General features: G+C 36.5%; 1 protein-coding gene across 9 annotated transcripts in view; it reads right to left on the reverse strand.

The window, feature by feature from the left end:
* The window catches only part of PHF20L1 (PHD finger protein 20 like 1), a 56,893-nt gene that overhangs the window by 22,808 nt on the left and 6,878 nt on the right, over window positions 1–27,207 (reverse strand). For 4 of the 9 annotated variants that reach the window (XM_040087598.1, XM_040087557.1, XM_040087566.1 and 1 more), the window contains 10 exons: window positions 25,614–25,785; window positions 25,383–25,467; window positions 24,556–24,644; window positions 21,958–22,020; window positions 18,191–18,398; window positions 17,413–17,544; window positions 12,097–12,179; window positions 8,107–8,359; window positions 5,875–6,060; window positions 5,462–5,668 (listed from right to left, as the gene is read on the reverse strand). In XM_040087598.1, coding sequence (XP_039943532.1) covers window positions 5,462–5,668; window positions 5,875–6,060; window positions 8,107–8,359; window positions 12,097–12,179; window positions 17,413–17,544; window positions 18,191–18,398; window positions 21,958–22,020; window positions 24,556–24,644; window positions 25,383–25,467; window positions 25,614–25,785 — 1,478 coding nt within the window. Of the gene's footprint in view, window positions 1–5,461; window positions 5,669–5,874; window positions 6,061–8,106; window positions 8,360–12,090; window positions 12,180–17,412; window positions 17,545–18,190; window positions 18,399–21,957; window positions 22,021–24,555; window positions 24,645–25,382; window positions 25,468–25,613; window positions 25,786–27,207 lie in introns of those variants that run through there. The other 5 variants (XM_040087584.2, XM_040087605.2, XM_040087576.1 and 2 more) reach the window with 4 other exon arrangements.

Consider the following 27,207-nt stretch of genomic DNA (forward strand, 5'->3'; position numbering starts at 1 on the left):
CTTTCCACTGCCTCAAATCAACCATCCCACCTCAGACCAGAATCTTTTTAAGACTGATTCAGGCTCTTGCCTTTGTCTGTATTTCAAGTGCATTCAGTTTACTGGAATACTTATCATTGACACAAAACACTATCCAAATTATTCCTTTCTTGGGTTTCCTAATTACCATTTGTCTCTGTTACAGGACTGAACTGCTCTGCCATCTGTAGAGCAATAAGTATATTTTAGCACATTAGTAAAAGAAAAAAGTGACAGTTTCCCACATCATCATGCTATCAACGTCTTGTCTCATTTCTAAAGAGAGCGCAAAAGGATCACCCAAATGCACGTAATTCATTTAGGTCACTGCCATTTTGATGAAAAGATGTGAGAACACTCCATCCAAACAATCTCAAGAAAAATTTAGTTTCAACATTCGATGAATTAGTATTTAAACTTCATTACTGAGAAGAAATCCTAACCTGACATCCAAATATGACTTAATACCAACAGCTACAACACAACAAATTTCAGTATCTCAATAATTTTCAACACAAGCACATCTGACAAAGTAATCAGTAACTGTCTGAGGGAACACTAGTATTGGGCAGAAATCTCTCCAGTCAAGCAAATACCCATCTTGCTGTCAGAAACTCTCCAAACTGCCTCTCTATAGCAACTTGAAAATAAACATTTTCAAGTTACTGTATACATTGTAATATTATTCTTGGCTTTTACTTTTCTACACTGAAAATCACTTTAGATAAAGAATCTTAAATTCTCAAACCATACATAAAGTGTCAAAGCCTGAAAAAGCTGCTTTTCAACTGTGCAATCACTGTGCTTACACATAACTACAAAATTGGACAAAGTGGTCAGTCAGAAGAGCAAGTAACAAATACCCCCAGGAAGTATTACTTCCTTTATGGAACCACTACCTTTTTTTTTTTGAACTGCTACTTTTAATTGCAATTTTAATCCTGTCAAGGAGTCTAGCCAGCCACCTCCCACACAGTGTACGTGGGAGGCCTGCAGTTAACACTCAGCATAGAGAAAGAAGACCAGAGATTGGACTTGTAAACAACTGATTCTGTCACCATTCCAAGATCAATTTTATCACTAGAAGACTAATTTCAGATTAAAAAGAAATGCAAACCACAGCATTCCCAGTCCAGTTTATAACATGCTTCCAGTGCCACTTCTCCTGTTATGGCACAGAGAAGTGACACAAGCGCCCTCATGCAAGTACAGGCACAGGACAGGATGTTCTGCCGCAACTGGGCTTGCAGTGGTACTGCTTATTGCCATTCATCAAGCTCAAATGAATTGTAGCAATCTGAAGCAACTTATTTTGTTGATAGATATTCTATTTAATGGCTTTCCATGTTTAAAATAATATCATAAATACAATTATCTGCATTAATAGACAACTTAAATCATATTGCAATAGAAGTATCATACTGGATTGATATTTAATTTAGTAGTTTGAATTCCCAGTACATGGGATCAATTTTATATCTAGACAGACTTTTAATTGCATATCACAGATTAATACTGGACCCTGCCCAAAATGATGTCTTTAGGAAGAATAAACCCTTAAAAAGGTTCTTGCTTGCCTCATAATCCACCCAAACTGGGAACTTCAAAGCAGAGATTAGAATGGCAGGCATTCAACTTAGGGAGTAAGTCTGATGTTAATAGATGGCTGAAGTACAACAAACAGCCCCAAAGCAACATGAGCAAGTAACAAGATGAACAATAGTTCATCCCTCTTAAAAGCCAGGTAAAGCAGTAACACTGGCAAGAGTTTTTAAAAAGCAACCGATCTAATTTTCTGAAAATTTTGTACATCAGCTATTTCTTGTGCCTGCTGCAGTAAACTGTTACCAAGGTAATAATATAAAAGTATGCAACCCTTTTTTTACTTTTAGTCTTAAATGCAAATTTCTCCCATATAGTTAACCTAATGTTACCCTACTAGCAAAATTTTCTATAGGTGTTAGAACAGGAAATAACAGCTAGTGATAAAATTGTTATATCAGCATTACAAGTATTACATTGTTAGATTAGAAAGTGTAACAATATTTTCCTTTTACTTAAACTGCAAAACCCAGATTGCTTGCTGAAATTATGTTGGCTCAATATATAACAGTTAAAGTAACATAAATGGTGCAGGGTTACAGAAATGAAGAGAAAAGATCACAAATTTAAAGAGAAGCACAACTGCAGAAAGACCTGAACTTCATATATTCAGAATGGCATTTTAAGCAATTTGGCAAATGAAAGCAAAGACTCTTGTTACATATCTGCAGTATCAGGTGATCACAAGCAGGAACTCACAACAGTTTAGCAAAGCAGTACCTCTTTTCAATACCTAATGGGTAGTGTACAGGTGTCTACCAAAGTACACAGTACTTCCATGGAGCCTTTGGACTGAAGGAATTATCACAGAGCTTTTGTTTTGCCTCTACAAAATGAAAAGGTGTTAATTTTGAGCAATGATTTTGAAATCTATGCACTAATACTATGAGTTGGCATTTATGCATCTGCACTTCAGTGGACCTAGTCCCTCTCCCCTGAAAACACCAAGTCAGTACATTTTGCATAAAGTCACTAAAATGCATGTATTTTAACAACACACCAAATTATTTTTTCAGTTGACTGAACTGATAGCCTCCATCAGAAGTCAAAATGTGCCACATCACAAATTGCATCTCTCGGCTTAAACCAGTTCAGCTCTGTTACAGAAGGTTCAAGGATCAGACCAGGCTGTTCCAGGCAAAATACCATCATGAGGTATCTCTGAAACTATTCACAGTTATCTGTTTCAGTGATTACAAAGACAGCATGTCTAACTTAAGTGAGCTCAACAAAGTCTGTAGTGCTGTCAAAATCTAGAACTCCAAATATGTCCAGACTGTGTTAATAAAATCTTAACAGCAGAAATACCATAAACAGATGTAGATTTGTAATAGTTTTTTTAGATTAAGAAAATACAACTACAGAATAGTGTGGATTTTACACCAGAGTTCTCAATTTGTAATGGATAGAGTCAGAAAGCATACATTTAAACAGTGCAGTGTATGAAACTGCACTAAGGTAGATATTTCTGCATAATACAAATTAACTTTTCTCTATGATTTCAAGAGTTGACAGAAATGAGAAAGGAAAGCTTTGGGCACCTCTCCTATATATATTTGCATGCTATTGTTAAACAGATAATTAGGAAAATACTGATAAATAGAGTAGATCCTATTTATTTTCCTGAAGCATGCAAGGATTTGGTGTAATTATATGTGCTTCAGGAATGTGACTTGAGAACCTGTGCTGTTTCAAAGGCAAATAGATGCCTTCTAAAGCAGAGAACAAATTTACTCAATAGTGTAGACTAACTCCAGAGTTCAAACCTGAACTTTAAATCTACATTTTTCATTTTCTTCTAAGATTATGAGGATAAACATGTTCCAGCAGGGTTAAAAGACTGGGATGAACCCAAAACATATGAATTTTAGTTATAGAGTCCTATTGATACCACTGACAGGGGCAGATAGCTCCAAAACTTGCCATGAATTCTGTGAATTAAAGGTATCAAACTCTTGGATTAGTCTTTCAGTCTGCAAAGGTGATACTCAAGAAGATGTTGGGCTACAAGCTGCAACCTACAGAAAACTTCTAACATTTGGACAGAAAGTCAGTATGAAACCTCAAGACACAGTTCCATTTATTGCATGAAGGAAAACTGTAAAACATGAAAATTAGGAACAAAACATATGTGCCTGGAAGGCAAAAACCCAGAAGACAAAAAACGTAGCTGGCAAATCAGTTCCTTTAGAGCTTATAACTCTTAAAATCAAATAGATATGAAAAAAGGCTCATTAAGCTCTAAACACAGTATAAACTATCCTCTGGTACAGGTTGCAAGCACTTCTGGCTTCCCACTATTGACTCAAGTAGTAACAACAATTTTATCATAGGATTTTTCCCTGACACAAACTGTGCAGACATGTCACGTAATTCTGAGTCATTAAATAAGGATGGCTCTAAATGAAACTTATTGCTATTTCTTTTATTGCTTCAGCTATGGCCAAGACCAAGACCCAGGTCCAAAGTGCACTCCAGAGTGCTGGGTTTAGAACCAGCTCAGTCTTCCCCAAGCCAGGCCCATGACAGGAGTAGGCAACTTCAAGCATTACCAACTATACATAAAATGAGCCAGAAAATACACCAGAAAAGCCAGAAGTTAGTTTTCTAGTAACTGAAATGAGTTTTACCAAACAGGAAACAGATGGCTGTTGGAAGCTGTTTTACGATCTTGTTCAATGAGTGGGCAAATACACAACTCCCAAAAGCACTTCTCTCAGTGGCAGAAGACATGACATAAAAAGGACTTTTAATAGAAGTAATTTTCCCAGGAATCTGTAATTCTGCTGCTATGCCATCTATCAAGGGCAAATGAAGACAGTCACATGGTTTCACTCAAGTAATTAAGTAATATTTTAATATTTTTAAAGGCTTAAGTGATGGTTCACTAGAGATACCCATAGAAATTATTTCGACAAATTAGTTTAAGAGAGTCAGAGATTAGTAGATGAAGATATAGTTTAGGTGTCATAACTGTATCTTTTAAGGTCATGCTGTCCTTCCTTACTATCAATCACATTTACCAAAAACTTTCTGAGGAGAATATAATAATTTGATGTTCTTCCCCCTCTTCTTACTTTTCTGAACAATTTTCTTATGAAACAAAGCAAAACAAAAAAAGGCTTTAAAAGACTTATTTCTTGGAAGCCAGTTAAAAATGGTATGATACCCACATAAGAGTCTTACTTATAAAAAAATTACATGAACACCTAGCATACACTGGATGAAAACATCCCACTTTTAGGGTCTGCAAACCACTGTGTAAATCCTCCCCCAAATCTCTCGGTTACTTCTATCCGAGTGTTTCATGTAAACCACGGTAGTCAGTAAATTGTTCCAAAGGGAGAGGCTGCACAGAGTTGCACCACTGGGCTCTGTGTTGAGGGTGACCAAGTTTTATATAAAAATTCTTGAGGATTTTTCAGAAATATTTTTAAGTAGAAAGCGAAGGACAGAATTTCCACCACAAACAAACACAGAGGACTGCTGACTGTCTTTGAGAACACAATTGTTTTAAAGCTGAAGCCGCAAATTAGTATTTTAGTAAAGACTTCACTTTGTTAATTATTTTTACAACTTTTAGCAACAGCAAAAATATTTTTGAAATACTGCTTACTACATTTCACACTCAGATTCTCCTTAAAGCATGTTAGAAGTACTAAAGCAGCTCTAAGCCAGTGAAGACAAAGAATATGCAGATGAATGGAGTCCAGAAGAGAGGCAGGTTTTTGAGTGCGCAGAAAAGAAAAAAAAAAAGTATCCCCTCTTTCTGTGGGATTGAAAACACACATTTTAACCCTACAACTATAAATCTCTCTGGTTGTATACTGAATCTCTTTACCTGACGCTGTTGTAGCTACTCTTCCATCAGTTACTGCTTTGGAAGAAAGATAAGTAATCATCTGAATATCTTCCTTGTCTTTACTGGGATATTCATTACGGAAAGTGGATTCTGCCGACAATGGTGCTGTAACTTCCGAACTACGGCTTAAATCAAGAGGGAGACATGGTCCACGCTTCTCAAGTGACACATGAGCAACATCAGGTACTACATAAAAGAAAAAATGTCATATTAAAAAAGACACATGGGTCCAACAAACAACAGTCTGGATTGCAGCATTACATAACATAGGAACAGCAAAAAGCTTTAGCTACAGCAGTTCAAAATATCCCAACAGTTGAAAACCATGAAAGGTCTAATTTTTATGATTCAATTTCTCTTGGGCAGTTCTTTATTAGATTAAGATACATTACCCTCCAATTTTGATGACTGATGGTTTTGACCACTGATGGAGAACACTGTTCCATCAGTAACTGAAGAGGGAGAAGAAACTTTTTCTACAGAATCATCAGGCAAGGAGCAAGTGGCTAAACGCTGTGATCTTCTTCTCCGTTGGCTATGTTTGTAGGATCTAGGGGAATTCACTGGCTGTGATGGACCTAAAAAGAGATCTTTCAATGTTCATGAAGCAGAGAGATACACCATTATCTTACCGCAGCATTTGAGATCTAAAGATGGGCAGTGGTTTAAATGGCTCTTCTTTGCAAAGCTGGTAATCACAGCAAAACTGGTAAAAGTAATTACAAAGCTGTGACTGCCAGGAGCAAAGAAGGATTTATGCTCAAGACATGATTCTGGTTTGTGCTTATTATAAATTACTAGGGCACCTACTTCCCCACTGGTAAAGGTGATTGTTTTAGGCAAGCAGTGTATTTACAGTAAGCAACCCTCCCCATAAAACCCAGGCAGTAGGCTACTTATAATGGAAGGGGGAATAGGATTTAACAATAAACAGAACAAATGATTACAGTTAAAGATCTAAAAAGTCATGGATAGTGTTAACATACAACTTAAAAAAATAACTGAAAATAGTGTTTAATTTTATATCCCACCTCCTGCCTTCTGATAACCTGATATCAATACCCCAACTGAAATTCAAACACACACTGATGATGCACAGCACAGTAAGAAGGATCCAGAACCTTATACTTTAAAAAACCCAAACAAATGGGGGAGGAGGATTGATATAGGTTAATATAGGCCTGATTCATTAAAAACAAAAAACCCACACTCCCTTACACCTCTTCAGTATTACCCAGTTCCACAAAATTTGCCTTAGAAAAACATTTAAGTTGCTATTACACTGGAAGTCACTGTTCTTTCCTTTTTGTAAGCAGTTTTTAGAGTAAGATATACAGATTTAAGACAAAGCAAAACTAACTTTCCACTAGAGGTAGAAAAAACTTGGAAGCCAGAGATTAAAGACAACACAAACAAGATCTAAGCTACTAAGTAACCAAGTTTTAGATGAGATGTTTTTTAAAAATATTGCTACAGAGAAGTCCAACTTAATCAAAAACATAAGCATGCTCCAGGAAAGCTACTTACCATTGCTCTAGGGGTGGGAATGGAAGGCGTATTACAATATGGATGACTGCTAATATTTTGTGGGGACAAAATACAGTTTTTACCAATGTGTCCTGAATAAAGAAGGCTGAATTTGCACTCCTCCCTCTCCCACTCATTTAAAGTTATCTATGAGCAAAGATTAAAAAGAAACTTATCTCATAAGTGAAAATACAAATCAAAGTTAAGGGGAACACATGATGCAGGTTGAGTCTTCCATCCTCAATCACTATACTAAAAGTGGTGGGAAAAAAAAAAAAAAAAAAAAAGAAAAGAAGAAGTACCTTTTGACTTACTGAAACCTGCATTTATATTCACCTTTGGCCTCATCACTTAATGTTTTTTAGGCAAAGAATCTGACACTAAGCAACAGTAAAAACCTAATGTAATCTCAAAAAAATTTATAGAAATACCTTAATATTCACAAAAAATAGCATATTCAAGCATGCAGCATAAAGCTTTCCCTATTCTTCTGATAAACAGGATTTTCATACTTGGCAAATCAGTTAGACAGGTTAAGAAGGTGAACACCCATGGAATTTTTCTGGGATAAGGAAACACAATTTTTTATATTTTTCCACCACATATCTTGAACCCATCTTCTCCTTCACATCATGTTTGGAGGAAATATCATATGAGGTGACGAATGCCACAGCCAACAGGTACAGAATGTCAGCCCGCTGAAGGTGAAGTTTCTCAGAGAAGGAAAGGTCCACACCAAGGTGTATGTCTTTTCTTTTTAATGAATCAGGCCCTTTTCAGAAGGGAGGTTTGATTTTTCCTGTATCACTGTTAATGCTAGTGTGGAGATTTAAGCTAGAGGGAAAGCCACCCCTTAAAAGCCATGACTCTATAAATATCAGTATGTTATTTAAATGTATTATCTCTGGTAGAGTAATGCAAAGGCCTTATTATGTGACTTGACTTTTGAAATAGTGAGCTACCCCTAATTCTCCCACTTGGACATTTTATTTAAAGCAAATTCATTTTTAAAAGCAATAGCCATTTACAACCAAAGAAAATTTCTGTATATCTCTTATAAGTAGTTACGGTATTTTTTTTAAAATGTCTGTGCTCACTAGTTTTATTTATCACAGAAGAAGGAAGCTGAGAGACCAGCGTCAAATCCTCGACTTGTATTAATTCTGGGGAAAGTGGTGATTTAGGGGGCTTTATACACCCGGAAGAATCTCCAGATTCTTGTTTGCATTTCTTGCTGCGAGCCTTTCCTGAAGACAAAGTTGAGGATAACAGTGCAGGTTTCTGAATGTTGGCAGAACTGCTAATATCAGCTTCATTTTTTTTCTGACTTTGTGGTTTAGGTGAAATCTCCTGAATAAATAATAAAAAATTGATACTTTTATTTCAGTTTCTTCGTTGTAGTTCTTGTATTCTATTTTGATCTTTTTAAAGCAATTTTAGTACTCAAACACATAGTAAAGCAACATTATTTTAAGTAAAAATGAAAACTATTTAAAATGCATCACATTAAATTTTGCTTTTTTAAAGGAGCACTACCAATTGTTTTCAGTATTCAGAATACTCAATTCTTACTATATGAAATACCTGCAAAAAGCCTGAAAACATTTTTCCTTTATTCCCAATTTAAAAATTCAACAAAGTATTTTTAGTTCTCTTTCATCTTCACTGTCAGCGCAGTCTCAAAGCAGAATGCGGAGAGCATCTGTTCCCAGCCAGAACACACACTCACTGATGCACCATCACAGAGCATCTCACGCTGGAAGGGACCCAGAAGGATCCTCAGGTCCTCCTCCCTGCTCCTCACAGGGCTGCCTGCTGCCGAATCATAACTGGGAGTGTTGTCCAGACACTCCTTCAACTCTGGCACTCCTATGAGCAAACAATCCTTCCTCAGAAGGATTGCAGCTCTAAAAAAAGTTGCCAAGATTTTCCCTACACAGTCATTTCCCCAAACAGAGGCAAAAAGAAAAAAAGAAAAAAAAAAAATAGGCATCCTCAGGAAAACTATATTAAACGAGGAACTTGTATTTTTGAGAACCTGAAAAAGTTGATAATGCTCCTTTAAGGAATATCTGAAACAATGGAAAGTTTCCAATACTGAGCGCACTCTCGCACAACCCCTTTCAGTGCTGGGAGTCTGGATTTCACCACATTATATGTTTGCACAAACATGAAGAAATCACAACTTCTAGCACCACAGGGTTAAATGATTGCTAACTGGCAGGGGAAAACGAGCAGATAAAAATTAAAACCGTTTTTGAAGGAAAAGAAGTCAACATGTAAAGCATCTTTGCAAATTCTCAATTTTCATCCTTCTTAACACAAACAGTACTATTTTTAGACCATTAGCATGCATTGACAGACATTAGCATTTAAAATTTTTCACTGGAAGTTCTTCCTACATTACCAAAACTGTTCATGTGTTACAACTTGCCTAATAAGGGCAAACTACAATATCTGAATATAATTTTTTAGGCCTGTCTCCCTTCTCCTCCCAGTTACATCATACAGCATAGTACCATCTAATAGAACCGTAACTACCAAAGCAGAGAGGCATTGCTAGAACATGTGCACCACTTTATGCAAACTAGAAACATCACATCTCTGGTGATTTGAGGGTATTATTGAGTTCTGTTACAAATTGCAATTTTATTTTCCACTAGAACTTTCCATGTTCCAATGGAGGAAAAACAAAAGAAAAAAAGGCAAAACAAAATCCCACAAGTGCACATTCTATATCTGTAAAAGGGTGCCCCTGAATGCTACATGAACAGCTCGCTGGGAGTATCCTGTAAAGATCCGGTGCAAAGCATCCCATTCAGCAGACATCGGTTCTACCTTGAATAACTCCATTACCCACATACTAAGTGCAGTTTATTCATTTAAATAAAATATTCCATGAACTGTAGAGTATACCTATGCTGGTTATGAGAGGTATTACCAGAAATTAATTAGAGTCGTAACTTGTAAATAAACAATTTTATTGTTCATCTTCACAGATGTGAAAGACATACTACAGCATCCATTACTTTCAAATTACAAAGTTATTTAAACAAGATTAAAAAAATTAAATTAAGATTTTGATAAGGTGCTTAACCTCTTAACAGGACAAATTAACATTAAAAACCTTAATGAATTAATGTTATCCATCTACTCAGGTCTTGGTCAAAAGGAAATATAACATGACATACCCTAATACAATTAAATAAACTACTGTATCTGCAACTAATCGTCTGAGGTTCTGGATTTAAGACAACTGTAAACTAAAAATGTATAAATATAAACAAAATCTTGCATCAACAGAGTCAGTTTTCGGCTATTGGCCTGAATACTTCTACCATATTCTGCATTACATTATTAAAAAACCCTACAAGATATTTTATCAATTCAATTTTATACCAATAGCAGACAAAGCCTTTATGGAATGTCAGCTTTGCTACTGGAAAACCTTTTGGGGAGGTTTATAACTCGGCCATTTTAATTTCATTTTGGGCAGGAACTCAGCGAAAAAAGCTTTAAGCTCAAAAATTTTCCTTCCCACAATCATTTAAATGTTTGTGAGATTTCTGGTTTTAATTAGATGCAAAGGAATAGGACAATTTGGGATTTTAGATGCCTCTTTAAAGGAGCTTAACTATTATTTCCAAAAAGTGAGGTTTTTCAGACCATTACCATGTAAACAATGACAGAGACATCTTTTTTATATCTGATCAATAAAACAGGAACAGCCGAGTTACTAAGTCTAAGAAATAGCAAAAAGGTTTATAGTAAATATGCACTGCAGTTTATACTGTTGCATACACAGTCTATGTAAACCACAAAGTCCCATTCACCGCAATGGGATTCTGCATCGCAAGATTTACATTGTAATGATTCTTCCAAAAACAACATGCTGTAAGCCATTTCACAGTTTTTTGCACATTGAAAATATCACACACAGTAGCAAGAAAATCATAGCATCTTTAATATGCAAAAATTTGAGAAATGGAATGTCATGTCAGTACACTGTAAACCTTTATGCAAAATATCGGTCAATGCATCGGCACCGCAGTGGCTCCGCCAGCCCTGACAGTGACAGCATCAAAAACAGAAAATCAGGTTCCATTGACTCCATCCAATGCAGCATCAATGGAAAAACCAGAGCAATGCAATTATTTATCAGCTCTAAAGAACCAGTACAACCAAAATATCAAATCAGGTTTGGGGTAGGGACTGTTCATAGAGTGTGCCGGGGTAAAGAACAGAAGTGCTTTTTAAAGAATTTGCAGGCAGCAAGGCTACTTTGTTCAAATGCTGCTGTTAAAGAAGAATGAAAATGCATACAAAAAAGCTGTATTAAAGATACATTAAGGCTCTGATTTAAATAATTGGAAAACAAAGATGTCCTGAATCAAGACTACTGTTCATCTTTAGCTTGCTTTACCATGTTCAGGAATTCAGCCCTTTTAAAATGCAAGATAATGCACAATTCGGAGTCAAGCAATGCCTGAACACCGTGCAGTAAGCCAAAGACAAAATGGCAGCCTCCAGATCCTGCCAATAGGCAGGTTTAAAAATCAGACCCTTAACATTATTTAAAAGTTTCTTTTTTGTATTTATTAAAATACACACCCTTGCAAAATGTATGGCTCATTGAGCAGTTCATAAAACACATACAAGCCTACAACACCAAATTCTTACAATATAAAAGAAACTTCTTTTAAAAGAAGTTTGATGTGATGTCAAAAACCCTGTTTCAAACACAAATCAAATTTGTGTAAGGGCCTGTTTCTAAGCCAGTCATCGTTCCAGCTATAAACTGGACCATGGGACAGTGGTCTCCTCGTATTTGTGGCATGGAGACTTTATTTTATTTTGTTTTCTGTTAGTTTTCTAACACAAGAGCTCATTATTGAAATTCAAGTCAACACTGTGTTTAGAGACAATTAAATTCCATACTTCTGGCTCTGCCAGAAATGTAAACATAAGATAAATTTTCAGTTCCCTGTTATATCTGAAGGGGAAAATTTTAATGTTGTAGGTACTACATCTCCATGGCACACTCCAGTGGGAACTTTGCAAAAGAATCAAACTCTACCATTTCATACCTGCTCCAGGACTGGAGCTGATTCTTTGTTGCCTTCCTTTTTTTCAGCACCATCTGCAACAACAGCTTTGGATGCCAATAAACCTTCGGAAAAAAGTTGCAGATATTTTTAGTTAGAAGCACCTTGCAACAAGAATTTGTAGAAAAAGAAGCAAAATATTGAGACAAGAAATATGAAGTGCACAAATCTACAACATGAGTCTTTCTGACATGGCTCCATACAAAGCCGAACACTTTAAATTAGAAGAAACAAAAAGTTAAAGGACATTCCAACAACTGCATGCTCACATAGGAAGCATTTCTTTGGCATATTTACTGAGAAGAAAATCAATTTATCAATTCTAAAAATAAAGCCCTGCCATCCTTCCAAAGCCCAAGCACTTGAGCTTAAAACCAAAAGTGATATATAAGTAAATCTTTAAATCGGAATTATTTACAAAACTTTTCTCTCTCTCCCCTTTCCAGTCTTTGAGAAATTTACATCAGAATTTGTATTACTACTACTTTACTGTACCACATGCAAACCTTTCTTAGACATAATACAACAAGAGATTTAATTTCCAAACAAATATTCTCAGCAGTGGAGCTCCCAAATTACCTCAGTAAGATGACCGTATTGGGAGCAAATAATATATTAAGAGTATGTAACTTCATTCACAAACTTATGTACAATATCACTACTACAAGCAATCTATAAAGGGGAATATAAATACAAGAAAGCTTTCTGTCAGCAAAGCATACGGCAATAGCTTCAGCTGTACCTCACACAGTAACTTTAATTACCTAACAATGCAGAGACAGAAGGAAGTTCTACACCATTAAGAAAATGCAGAACTGATAAAACCCAAAAAACATAAATCTGAATAAAAATTGCTATTATAATCTCTGGGAAGTTCAATACTGGAAGTGAGGAGTTGAACTCCTCAAAAATAACTTGATTCAGAGGGAATTGCTATTGCATTCCATAAAAAATTAGATATGGCCAAAACTATTTTAAAGTTCATAATGTCCAAGGAACTATAAATTAGTGAAGTCTGGGCTTGCAGAAACTGTTCAAGACATTAAAACAAAACAACAAAAAAATTCAGCATTCAACAATAAACACCAAGTGTTTTATCTCATTTACTATTTATCTTAGATTAAGTTATGCTTTTAGTTAAGGTTAACTGAAAAGCAGAAACTTACATAATCCTATTATACAATAACAACATTTATCAGGTAAGATTTTAATTCTGCATTAGACTACATAAAAGATTTAGGCTTTATGGACTTAAACATTTTAAACTCAAATTATCCTATTTAAATCAAGTTGCAAAAATCATAATGTTCTTTATCTTTGCAATCATGCATTTATATCAGAAAGTGTAAAATAATTTTCAAAATCAAGTGAAGTTGAGTTTTAAATACAAAAAAAGAACCAAGCTACAGTTTATGAGGAAGTGTTTGTGGTTCTACAAGCCACAGGTTCCCCAGAGAAGAGTGCCCCAGCCTTGGGGGAGTTCAAGGCCAGTCTGGACAGGGGTTAGAGAAAGCTGGTCTAGTAGATAATGCTGGAATTAGATGACCTTTAACATCTCTTCCAACCCAGACCATTCTGTAATTCTCAGATTCTCCAATTTTTAGTTCTAGCTAGATGATCCCTGCTCAGAAATTATTACATGAATCTAGATTCAGATCTGTCAATATATAATCCTTATGATTTCATTCTCTCTACCCCATGAACTATTTTTCTAACCAGGCACCATGAACTGGAGGACAAAAGCAACCTCACAAGTTACTACAAACCAGGACTACAGCTTCATCACCCTCTGTCTGTAAGAGCACCTAAAAAAGCAAAAATAGGGAGTGGCACAGTGAACCAGGATTGTTTTGTTCTGCAAGCTCACTGCAGCTATTATCTGGTTTTAGGTGATGCCTTAAGCTTTAGCTTTCATATTTTCAGATTCTGTGCTGCCTAGGGGTGTAGCTCTGAGCTTCATATTAAGTGCCAGTCAGCTCTCTTCACAGAGTAGGTAGACAAAACAAATCCCTTTCCTGCTGGAGACCGAGGACAACTTTCAGTCCAAAAAGCACAAACAACAGTGGACTGAAGGGAGGAACAAGAAGGATGGGACCTCACAACCTGAAGCTGTAATTGGACAATTAAACCCCAATATGGAAATGGACCAAAACTTATAAAAATGTAAGACCTTGTGACCCTGAAGCCATCTTTCTTTTGTGACCGCCCTGGGTGCAGCCTTGGTCAGGCTCCTGTCTTGCCAAGGTGGATTCTGGAGGCCTTTCAGTAAATATTTTATTTTCTAGCTCTGTTCAGTCTCTGTTTCAGGTCAGCCCTCCTAAGGCACCATAGGTACCAGCACAGCAGGAGAAGATGTGGAAGCAAACATTCCAACAGAGGCAAAAACTACCTGGAAGATGACATTAATATGTGCTTAACAGGAGATATTCTTCACCTTTAGGAAATGTAATTGCTACCAGTGCTAGTAGCAAAAGAAGGGGCAAAGGAAGCAACTTTATTTTGTTGAATGGTGAGCAAAGAACACCTGATGCAGCTGTGGGCCTTGTGGCAGACAAGAAGGCCCTTCTGCATCAAATGCCGAATACTGAACTGAAATCCAGGAACAGTTCCCTTCATTACAGCCTCCTGCAATAGTGTTTTGCACCATTTTCCCAATACAGCCGTAAGAACCTGGTGAATGTTTCTCTAACAGCTACACCAGCATGATTCCCAAACTTCCCTCAAACCTAAAAGCTTTTGCTGCAGGCAAAAGTGACACAATGCAAGTGGTATATTGATATACAATATATTGTATATACAAGTATTTAATGCATAAGAAATAAACATGTGGCAAGAAAAGGTTTGATCATTAGCAACTGTGTTTTCAAAATGTACTCTTATAAAGACTGACTATGGTATGAACTGTAGAAGTTTGTTAATTTGAGAACAGATACATGAAGTACCTACAAGGCATGACAAATTTCCTCTTGTAGTTAAAAGATTAATACACTTTCACTAAAAGGTAACATGCTCTGCTAGCCAAGTATGTCTTGTGGAGACAAGACAAGAAAAAAAAAAAGATTTAAAAACACCGTTTTTAAAATGGTAACACAGTCAATGGCTGCAAAATCATGGTCTGATTATTCAGTTCAGTCTGTATGAACCTGTCTCACTACTATGATTCTCATAATGCTCCTGAGGTAATAAGAATCTCAGCACAGGCAAATACAATTTCTAGAGGTAAAGGTTTCTCAGCTGGTTTTGGTATCTTCTGCTACTAACTGCTTTGGAAAGAAATTAACAGGTCTCTGTCAATATACATCTCCAGTCTCTACATCTTACACTACTGCTGCTCATGGCAACAATTAAATTGGAACTTAACTAAAAATGGATGTAGTATGGGAAAGGAGAGTAGAAATGGTGCTGATAAATTTGACATCCATTAACAAAACTTGGAACCAAAGAAAGAGCCTTCCAGGAATGACAGCTCTGGAGGCAGAGGATGGCTTTTTCGAAAGACTGCTTCCTTTACACAAAAAGAACAGATCCTTTTCCTTCTTTCTTGGGTGAAAGGGTGGACAGTGGATGAAAAGCTGGACATGAGCTGCATCAAAAGCACTGTGGGCAGCAGGATGAGGGAGGTGATTCTGTCCCTCTGCTCTGCTCAGACCCCACCTGCACTGCTGTGTCCAGCTCCAGGAAGGACATGGACCTGCTGGAGTGAGTCCAGAGGAGGAACCCAGAGCTGGTCAGAGGGATGGAGCACACCTCCTGTGAGCTAAGGCTGAGAGAATTGGGATTGTATGGCCTGGAGAAGAGAAAGCTCCAGTGAGACCTTATAGCCCAGTGCCTAAAGGGGGTCTACAAGAGAACTGGAGAAGGACATTTTACGGGCCACATCATGATGGGACAAAAGGGAACAAACTCAAACTTAAAGAGTGTAGGTTTAGATAACATATGAGGAGGAAATTCTTCCCTATGAGGGTGGTGAGGCACAGGTTACCCAGGGCAGCTGTGGCTGCCCCATCCCTGGAAGTGTTCAAGGCCAGGTTGGATGGGGCTTTGAGCGGCCAGGTCTAGTGGAAGGTGTCCCTGTCCATGGCGGTGAGGTTGGAAGTAGGTGAACTTCAGGGACCCTTCCAACCCAAACCATTCCGTGATTTGTACCATTTTATTTTTACTGATTGAGAGACTGAAACAGAACCACTCTCACAAGAAAACTGATTAAACATGCTCCACTGCAGACCAATGAAAGGCTGGATAAGCCAAAACAAGTAAAAAAAGCCCTCTCACTACAAAGTTTAGCAAATTAGATTATTTTTGTTCTACAGAAACAAGTAAGAATTTTTATCTGCTTCCAAAAAAAAAAAAAGCCCAACAAAAAAAGCCCCTCTCACCTGTAGCACAGAAAAGTTTACCAGCCTTCACATGAAATATAATTGACTAGAATAATGAGTGGAATTAATTTCTATCTTACACTGTGTCCAAGGGCTCCTCTGTTAAGGGAGGGACTTCATAACTTTTTCAACCAAGCTTTTGCAATGCATCTGATACTTTCCCAGGCCAAGTACAAATGTAAGACTTTGTCCTAAATACTGACAGGATCAAAGCTAGCAACACAATAATCTTATCTAGAGAAATATAAACTTAAATATTTTTTTCACGGGTAAGTAAATTTCTATTAAATTCTGGAATAAAAGCATTTTTTCAGCATTTAAAGATAAGACCAATTATTCAATTTCCTGTTGTATAGAATGTATTCTGTAGTAGCATCCCTGTTTTTTATTAATACCTTTGAGCAATAATAGTAGGGAATGAATATTTAAGATACTGAAAAAAAAATCAGATCTTTATAGCTTCAATTTGTAGGGATGTATATTTCTAAATGTGAAACCCTTTTTAGCAACAATTTCACTTTATGAAAAAATATTTTCTGTTTCTCCACAGCAAACTATAGCTTTAATTTACAGTGATAGTATGCAATTCATGACATTCTGAAGTGGTTGTATAAACCCAAATTCACCCAGTAATGGAGAAAACTGTACAGCTAGAGGTAAAATGTGCTCAAGAAACTGATCAATTCAGGACGGCTACTATAATAAAAAACTAGAAAAACACAAGTACAGTCTGCCACCAATTTATGAATCAGGTAGATTTTACCATTTATGAATTCCCTTAAAATTCTAAACAAGTACTGACTGCAGTGACCATCTGCCTCATGAACGTGCTTCTATGCAATCTACTTCAGCACCTTCTTTACAAGCATGAATATTTCACTACATGAAAAAGGAAGAAAGCCAACAACAAAAAGTCTTTTACCAGTGATCTTGTTTAGGCGAGCTCTCTTTGCCTGAAATGAGTTGCCTAGATTACTTTTCCTCTTGTGTGATAACGTGCTCTCTGCCTGCACAAAGGCCATCTTTGGAACATCCACTACAGGAAATCCTACTTCTAAACACAAGAAAAACCTAATTAACTCACATTTCATAAATGCATAACACCCAAAACACTTAAATATTTCAGAACTGCTAATAGAATACTGTAGTAAAGAAACTTTAAATGTTTATAAAAAAGGAGAATGACACATTCTAAAGATCTAGAATTACATACTGAAACAATAAATGGAGATTATCTCAAAATTTGTAATTTTTACTGAATGTTATGAGAAATAAGCATTAACAATTTAAAATAACAAATCTGATCAACTCAGATACAGTTTCAAATACCCCTGAATATGGATATATCATGCATATTGGATTTTTTTTTTCCTTAAAACAAGATCAGGGGTTATCTAACAGGTAAGAGAAGATGGAGGAATTTCAACCAAACTGTACAATGAAATCATTAATAAAAAGCTATGTTCTGCTCTTGATAAAGCTAGTCAGAAGTTTAGCACAAGCAGTAAATGCTGACTGAACAAGATTTATCTGACAAAAATAGTTTCTGAACCGATTACCATTATGTATCATAAAGTTGTCATTATAGCAAACGAGACATTTTCCTCTAGAGTTATTGGTTATTACTTAACTGCAAAAATAGCAACAGGAGTTCAACACTACAAAATAAACAATTTTGTATTTATAGAACATGCTTTTACCAAATGTGTCACTAGATGTAGGCTCCTCTTCCTTTTTTTGAACTTCCTGCATGATTGTAGAGGTTGAAGTTTCTTCCTTTTTTGAAGGGACTTTTAGCCATTTTCTGTCCTCTTTATCTTTATTGCTGTTTGCACTGGTTCTAGGTTTACTTCCTGCTTTGTTCTTGGCTGCTGCTGCAGCAGCAGCTTTGACCAAAGCTATCCAATCCTCCAAAAAGGAAAAAAATGGTGAGTAAGTATTATAAGGTGCCTAAGACCCAAACAGAAAATACTCGTAAACCCAGTGAACTTTATCTAGAACTGTTCAAATGAAATTCAATTTATTTTTATGGTTATTACTCAAAGAGTGATAAAATTGACTTTCCCAAATTGTCCAAATAAACTTGCATGCCACATGGATAAAAAGGAAAAAAAACCTTTCGAAAACCACGGTAATACAGAATTCTGGCTGTACACATTCCCTGTTAAACAACTTTTTGTGTCATTGCTTTAGAAACCCATGAGCTCCCAATCCCAGAAGACTGACATTTTTCTTACCCTTATGGCTTTGAAACACAATTCCATAGTTGTTGACCTATTACGCAGAGCTACAATTGCCTCAAAGCAGTGTCCAGCTGCACGGAATTCCTCCTGAACTAAACTGATAAACCACGGACAACTCCCATCTCATTACACCTTTCTTTCTAGAGCAACTACAGACTCTTTTATATATTACAGGTTTCACTCACTAACTTCAATAAAAGTACTCTGTAACATGACTAAATTTCACAATTTATATTTAAGGTAATTAAGTGTCATTTTGTGTAATTGCTTATTTGTACCATACGGAAACATTCAATGGGTGAACAATACATCCCAATCTAATCTACTTTTTGGCATTTAGACCAAGTCAAGTCACCCTACAAGCCAATGGAAAGAACTTCCTCAGCTAAGCCAAGCTCTTTCCACTAGCTTAGAGCAATGAGACTCCTGCCTTACGTCTCCTGAATGTCAGGGATCAATCTGACTGCAAAAATTGTAACTTGATCCTTTTGACCAAAGTATTTCTTCAAATTTTTTATAACAGTGAGGTATAAAATTCTTCCGTGGAGAAGTTATGTGCAATACAGAAGGCAGTAGAAATGATCAACCAGTCAGAATTAGGCATCTGAGTGCTCTGAATTATAAGTACTACCACACACACAAAAAAATATGAAAAATACTTTTGATCTAGTTACCCATAGTTACATATAGTACGTTTTTTTCCCCCCAACTATTATACAGACTATTTTATTCTGGAATATCTCGTCGTTATGTCATCACACAAGATACCTAAAGTAGCTTAATTTTACAAATCTTGTTCCAATGCAACCTTTTCCCCCACCCATAACATATTAAGTTTCTATTCTGCTGAGGGTTTCTTTGCCTTCTTTGACATATGAGGAAATCACAGCACAAATACAGTGTTAATTCTCCTTGCATTATGCTTTTACTTTTCCACAGTTCAATACTAATAAATCACTGCTTTACATGGGTTATGCTTCTTCTTAGCACGAACTTACATACTTAGAAACAACAACAGTTTTGATTCCTCTAAGATGAAGTGTTCCATGTCCACACTGTCAGTGCAAGACGCAGACACTCACACTAGCCAGCAGCAAAGTTTGGAAGCACTTTGGCAATGCTCACACAATGGGCAGCTACTGAGGCCACTTGGTGACATGCCAGCACAAACGAGCGTGTCTAGCTGCCAGCTGCACAGTCAGTCAAAAGCACACATACCTCTCTTTTGGCCAGCCACAATGAGCTCACCTATTAGCTCCAGTCCATCCAGAGCCTTGCCCATCCAGCAGGACAAAATAAGGATTGAGCTATATGTAGTGGTGAGGAATTAGGAGACCTGAGAATACAAGTTTTACACTGCACCCTGGTCAAGGGATGAAGAGGATCAGTAACATGGTTGGAGATTAGACTTTACGATAAAAGTGGGAAGGGGAAGTAGCACAGCCTGCATCAAAATAGCTTCTAAAGAACATCTTAATTTTCAGGCAAGCTAAGCACCCTGGAATCAAAAGCTTTCAGAAGAAATCAAGCTTCAAAAGACAATGTTGAACCAAGTATCCTAGTCTAAGCGCAGCTGGTGCAACACGGAAAGGGGTTTTGTGGTTTTCTTTATATTTTATCTCACTGCTTGGATATTGTACTTACAACATGGAGTTTACAGTAGCAGGACACATAATAATGAAGCAAACAAAGGTTGAACATTCAGTAGCCAGAGAAGAGACACATTCATTATGACAGTTATACTTTTTTCCTAGATTAACATGTAAATTTAAACTCAGTGAAGAGAACCTTGACCAACTGGGATAGACAAGATCATATCAAGATATTCCTTCCAACTTCAAACAATTTTGTGATTCTTAATTGTTCAGAAAGTCTGTGGGTCCATTTTTGTTTTGGCTATGGAGTAAACATCCAGGCACTAAAGTGACACAATGAATGCCTGCTTTTTAACCTTGAATTCCTGCCGAGTGACTGCTCAGCAGCACAGCTCCTGATGTGTGTTATTTAGCATCTAAGATGCTAAGGTGACTGTATTTCTTTTGTAGAGCACAGGAATTCCTCATTCAAAAAGAAGCATTTGTGTCTTTTTCATATTTTTTACCAAAAAATTAACAAAACCATTGAAGAATAATAGTGGGATCCTAAAATACAATAAATTCTGAAAACTGCCTCAGGCTAATAGCTATCGACCATAACAGCAGGACACTAAATATCATCAATATCACAGAAGTTAGCTACAAATGTTAACAGTAGGACAATTTCCCAGATCATACAAAGCCAAGGGCCAAAATATGAACACACTGGAAATTGACAGAGTAAAATCAAAATCCTTCTAAGAGAAGTTTTCCCTACTGCTCTTTCATTTCCTGACATTGTCTCTCTATTGGAAGTAGTTGGTAACCCTGAACCAGGTACCCTGCATCATCCAGCCTGGTTTCCCACTTCCCTCAGTATCCCACTTCAGTGAGCTTCTCATTTACATATGTAACATTAAAAGAATATAAAATGAAATACATCCAAAATGTGTATTTCCTTTTTATTTCTTACTAAACTTCATCTTTCAAGTAAGCTGAGAGAATTGACAGGAGAATAGTAATGGCCCACAGCAGTTAGAAAAAAAAGCATTATTTTATGACTACTGAAGAAAACTGTCATTATGCTAATTAGAGTCACTAAATCAAAACACAGGAAATGGCAGGATCGAGAAATACATCAGCAGAAATTACCCAACAGCCTTACATATCAACTGGCTAAAAAACTTGTATTTTAAAATATTCCTTGTGTAACCATAATCCTGCAACAGTGGGAAGGCAAAAGCAGAATAATTTCCAAAATCCAACCCTTGCGTCATAGCAGAAGTCACACATACATCACTGTCCCTTCACCTGCCTACAACCACCACCTTTTTGCTTCTCCACAGCACTGAAGATTCAGCTGCTTTTTCCTCTTCTGTCACACCATAACTTCCAACTCCCACACGTTCATACATACACATACATAAAATATGAATCTATTGACTTGCTGATTCCATATCAAGCCGGGATTCCTTACCCTCACCTTTCAATTCTACACAGTCTGCCCCACCTATATCTTGGCTCACATTGTCTCCTGTCACATCTTCTTTTTTCCTCTGGCCCATTTGCAAATCCATGCTTTTTCCTCAGCTTCCTCTTCCTGTGTGCCAAGTCCCCTCCCTCTCCTTCAAATCCCTCCTCAAAACTCACTTCTTTTGGTTCGATTTCCGTCACTAATCTCAGCTCCGGCGCTATCTGCTCCCTCTCGCGCGCCTGATTACATCAAAGATAAAACAAAAAACATGAAACAGAAAAAGTAAGTTATCCAAATATTTCATATGTGCTCTCACAAGGGCAGTCTCAATATCCCTTTTTTACCTTTCTGTACTATGTTAGTCACAGATCTGTGCGATTTTGATTAATTTGTGCTTATCTGAACCACAGCTGAGCCTCAAGACTCACTGCACTGAGACGCACAAATATTTTCCGCTCTTTAAGAATTTTGCCTTTCCAGTCTCACAACTGAGTCTTAATAAAGCACACTTCTGCAACTCAGAAAGTTTGAGTGCTATAGCATTTACAGTCTCTTCCTTCAAATCACACTAAGCTCAAATCAAAGTTTTAACTGATCTCTACCTCTCTCCAAGTAATTCAAATTCTGCATGCTTAGCACACACCTTCCACAAAGATCTTAAAATTTGTTAAATTTATTGATATACTCGATAGAACTTGAAGTATCTTAAGATTACACTCATCTCTGGAAATGTATTTTTTAGTTTGGAAACACATCACAAAATAAAAGTTATACGTTTAAGTGAAGCATGAAATGTTGCATCTGACAACTCTACTTAATTTTTCAAATCAGTTTAGTCTTGGCATTTTTGTAAGCTTTACATAAATTTTAGTAAATATTTTCTTATAAAATAAAAAATGCAAGAGAACAAAAACATCCACGGGATTTTGAGGTTTAAACAAAGATCAGTCTCAACTGATTTTCAACCAAATCTTAGTTCATGTTTTTATCCTGACAGAACACAAAAACACTTAGAAAAACAGACATTTTCCATTGCATTATATGCAAAAGAAGTTGCAAGAAAAATTATATATTTGCCTTTGAAAGCTACAGACTTTCATGCTTATTTCTACTTTTGCAGGATTACATGCTACAACTAGTACCAATCAGCATTACAGAAAGCATTGGTGGAGGTGTTCTTGTATCCAGACAACTTAAAAATTCTAAATTCATCTCAGAAAGTGTAAATTTGTGCCCCTAATTCCTTCTCAAGATTTCACTGAAGCAGCCTACATTCAACCCCCAAGATGCGTAAGTGGCACCATAACTCTCAACTACTGTGAAAAATTAGAAATAACAGATGAGCTGGACTGCCACCAAACGAATCTGGACAACATAATGCTTGTGAAGCAATGGATTTACTTTTTTTTTTTTTTTTTTTTTTTTTTTTTTTTTTTAAATCTGAAATCTGTGGTCTAAGAGTAGTAACTCAAGATTAGACACAACATTGCTCCCTAGAAAAAGCACAGGACAGAATCAGGGAGCCCTTTCCACTGTCACAAAAGGCTTATTTCTTTTTGGTCACAATCACATTACCCAAGTTTTGCTTTTTATGAAGTAAAAAGAAACACCCAAACTTCCTAACTTACTGTCATACTGAGAGTATTCCTTGAAATACTACACACTGGTTCAACAGTTACTGTAAGACTGCAGCAAGAAGCCAGGGTTAGTGTGACTGTAGACTTCAGTTTAACCTCCTTCAGGAAACATCTTAAATAATGCAGTGGTTCTGCACTATTTAAAGTCCAGTGTCCCTTGCATGCAGGATCAACCCTACCATACAGCTACCTTTACCCTGGAGGCCAGGATGTGGAGGTGTTTACAAGCCAATTCAATTATCCATCTGCCCTGGTCACAATATGGATGGCTACAATGGTAATTATGAAATACTTGAAGTCTGAAAAATTAGGAGTATTCTGAAGAAAACTAAGAGCAAATAAAGACCAGTTTCCATGGATTTTGTCTCAAATAGTTTCAGAGGAGTAATTTCTCATTAAATATGAAAACACAGTTACCATTCAAGATAAATGCAATGGCATTTACACTGAAAATATGTAAGTTGTCAATGATGTTTTCCTTTCACAAGTAAAGATAGGCCTAGTGACCAAATCATGTCCTCTACTCCACAGTCTCCCTCAACTTCTATTCAGCATCTCTTCTTTAACAGCAACTGGACATTATAAGAGGCAACAAATACTTATCTGTGTGATTGCCCTAAAGTGCTGATACAGGGGGAAAATACTCCCAACTCATGTTTATAAGAACACGTGGGCAAAAAGCTCATATAGTAGCAAACAAAAGACATGGGACATGGTGGGGAATCAGTAAAAAAAAAAAAAAAAAAAAAAAAAAAAAATCAGCAGCACAGACTGCTGACAAGCTCAAAAAAAAGCTTTTTTCCTGAAAGGACACCAGAGGAAAAAGTCATTGGATGCCCCTGGTTTTTTAAACTTTGTAAGATAAGGCTCTGTGAACAGATTAGTCGGCAATGGAGTGTCCAGCAGCCAGACATTTCAGTGAGGCAAGGCCACTTGAGCAGCACACTCTGAGGCATCATCCATACACTGGTGAAGCAAGGCAGTGCAGGGTCTGGAATAAAGACTAATCTAAATCTAGTTGTGCTACTGACACTTCTACTGTCTCAACATATAAAGGAAAAAAAACCCCAACCAAACAAAATGATGGAAACCCAAACAACTACACAAAACCTAAAAAAGCAATTGCTTTAAGCTTACCTGCCCTTTTGCATCCTCTGGCATAGATTTGATATGCATTCTTTTAAGACATCGAATGACACCATCATAGAATTGCACTGTGAATGTTCCTAGAAATGATTGATGGAATCACTATGAGAAGTTAAGAAACAAACACACCTTGTTTGTTACCTTGTTACTAAAGCTATATGTTTCACATGCTAGTTTGTATGACAAGAGTAACAAGGTGTCACCCCTAGTCAGGATAGAGAGAAGAACTAAAAACCGTAAATAAGGGCCTCAATGAAACCCTGCTTTAAAACTTTACTCTTTGTCCAGCTGGACAATTTCAAGTATGTTTAAGTTATTGAATCATTTCTGCTCATAATTCATTGAAAGAGGCAGGTAATATTTAAGATGTCACACTAGGGAAGCAGTTCAACTTACATCCAAATCCTCATTTAATCTAAACTACAGTAAAAATGTCAAATTCTTATGTTCATTAGGAATATCACCATTGTGAAGTATTTAATCTGTGTTCCTTTATTTTCCTATTTCCATTGTTTTTCTTCAATAAAGAGAACTAGAACAATTACGAAAATTTAAATATAACATTAACTCAAATCAACTGAAACTGATCACTGAAATAGTAAAAACATTAAAAAAGGCATTTTGTCTTCTATGAGACATTTCAGTTTTCAAATTTGATAAAAGACAAACATTTGATAAAATTTGATACATAAAAACATTTTCACTTCATATTGGGGCAGAGAGGAAAACTTTATAGCCATATCACTTTTTTAAGCAGACTAAATCTACAGCACAGCATTTTCAAGCAGACCTTAGCAATGGACCATTGCAATACATACCCTCTTTATTAATTGCTTCAATCTTTGCAGGGTAATATCGACAGTCTGTCCAACGAGCTAGGACTTCTTCTCCAGGTTTAAAATCCTATTTTAAGCAAATTTAACAATTAATATTTAAATAATTTAGACTTTTTCCCTAAAAATTAAGTATTATGTGCTAGGGGAATTTAATGTAGGAAAACAAGTAGAGCAGTTTACAAAAGTTTGAGACAAAATAAATGTGCCACTTACAACAAATTCTTCATCATCCTTCAGCCCCTCTTTCCTTAACGCTGGTCGCTCCAAAGGTCGCAACCTGTTGCTGTCCCAGTAAATCCACTCATCGTAGCGATGGCTCCAGCGCTCAAAATGCACCAACATCTTCCCCTCTTCATAATCTATCTTCTCAATCCGAGATGGATACCTGGAGTGTTAAACGCAAACTGCTAAGTCTCAAAGGTTTGTTTCTTGATTTAGATACAATAGTGCCTACATGACATTCCAGCAGGTTGTATTAACACTTTGTACTGAAAACTCTCCAAATCTGGAAAAGGCTAAGTAACTGAATTGACTGGATACCATTTAGTTCAAGAATCTATAGACAACAGTGAAAATCAGAATCAGGCAGAACTCAGATCCTTCTGCCCTTCACAGAAGTATTGAAACAGATTCAAAAGTGCATAGAATCTCCTAAAATAAAAGAAAGAAAGTTAATTACATCAACACTGGAATCCTAAACAAAACCTTTACACATCACTATTTATTTTTTTTTGCCAGCATTAGGGCTGTTCTAAAGTTACCAACGTGTATGGGGAAAAAAGACCACAGGAAAAGGACAACCACCTTTAGCTTTCACAACCTGATTTTCAAACCAAGTACTACTGTGGACCAATAGTAAAAGAGCAGAGCTTGAGCAACCAATTTCCAATTCTACTGCAAATACTTTAGCTAGAAAGGCAACTGCCATATATAGAGAACCTGCCAACATCATCAGTTTTGAATGTAATCCCTCCAAAATTCTGATTGTGCTCTTAAAGGAGTCTCTAACACTGGGTGCTGACTAAAATATAAATTATCCGGAAGTATGGGATTTCCTTATTTCTTAGTAACTGGAACTGTACATTAAAACCACAGACATCACTCTCAACTTGCTCCTTCTTTTCTCCTATCCTGCTTCATCAACTGCAGTGATGTATACAGCTTCTCAACATTTAAATATCTCAGATTAAGAAAAGCTCCCTGATTTTCTAGGTTACTGCTGCAGCTGCACTTCAGAACATCAGAATTCAGAGACAGTCCAAACTCGTTTCATTTCTCTCTTCCATATATTTCAGAAATGTTAAATATTTTTATACCCATTCTTTAAGACCCCAGCTTTTTCTAGCTGAACTTCCAAAAAAACCCCATAAAGTCTTAGTCTAAAACTGAAGACTCTCATTTGCCACTTCACTAATAAAATCTTTTTCAAGACACTTTTTCAAATCTCTTAAAGAAACAAGAACAGCCTCTCTTCCCCCTCTAAAGCAGATTCACAACAACAATCTAACAAGAATAGTGAAGCTGATGATCTACTGCATTAAAACAGAATGTAAAACTCTTGGGCCAAACCTGTATCCCAGCAGCAACATTCTGGTTTAACTTCGAACAAGGCTTCAAGAAAATAAGTCAGCCATGAGATGGTTTTCCTAAGCCCTGCCTCTGATTATGCCTTTTTTTTTTTTTTTTAAGTCCATATGCTGCAACACAGAAATTTTATTATAAAATTTCTAGTTTTTTTCATCTTCCAGAGAGTTCCAGTTTCAGACTTAGAACTTGACAGTAAGCCTCAGAATAAGCAGGAAGAAGA

The sequence above is a fragment of the Hirundo rustica genome, chromosome 1 (genome assembly GCF_015227805.2).
Source record: "Hirundo rustica isolate bHirRus1 chromosome 1, bHirRus1.pri.v3, whole genome shotgun sequence".
NCBI classification, from domain to species: domain Eukaryota; kingdom Metazoa; phylum Chordata; class Aves; order Passeriformes; family Hirundinidae; genus Hirundo; species Hirundo rustica.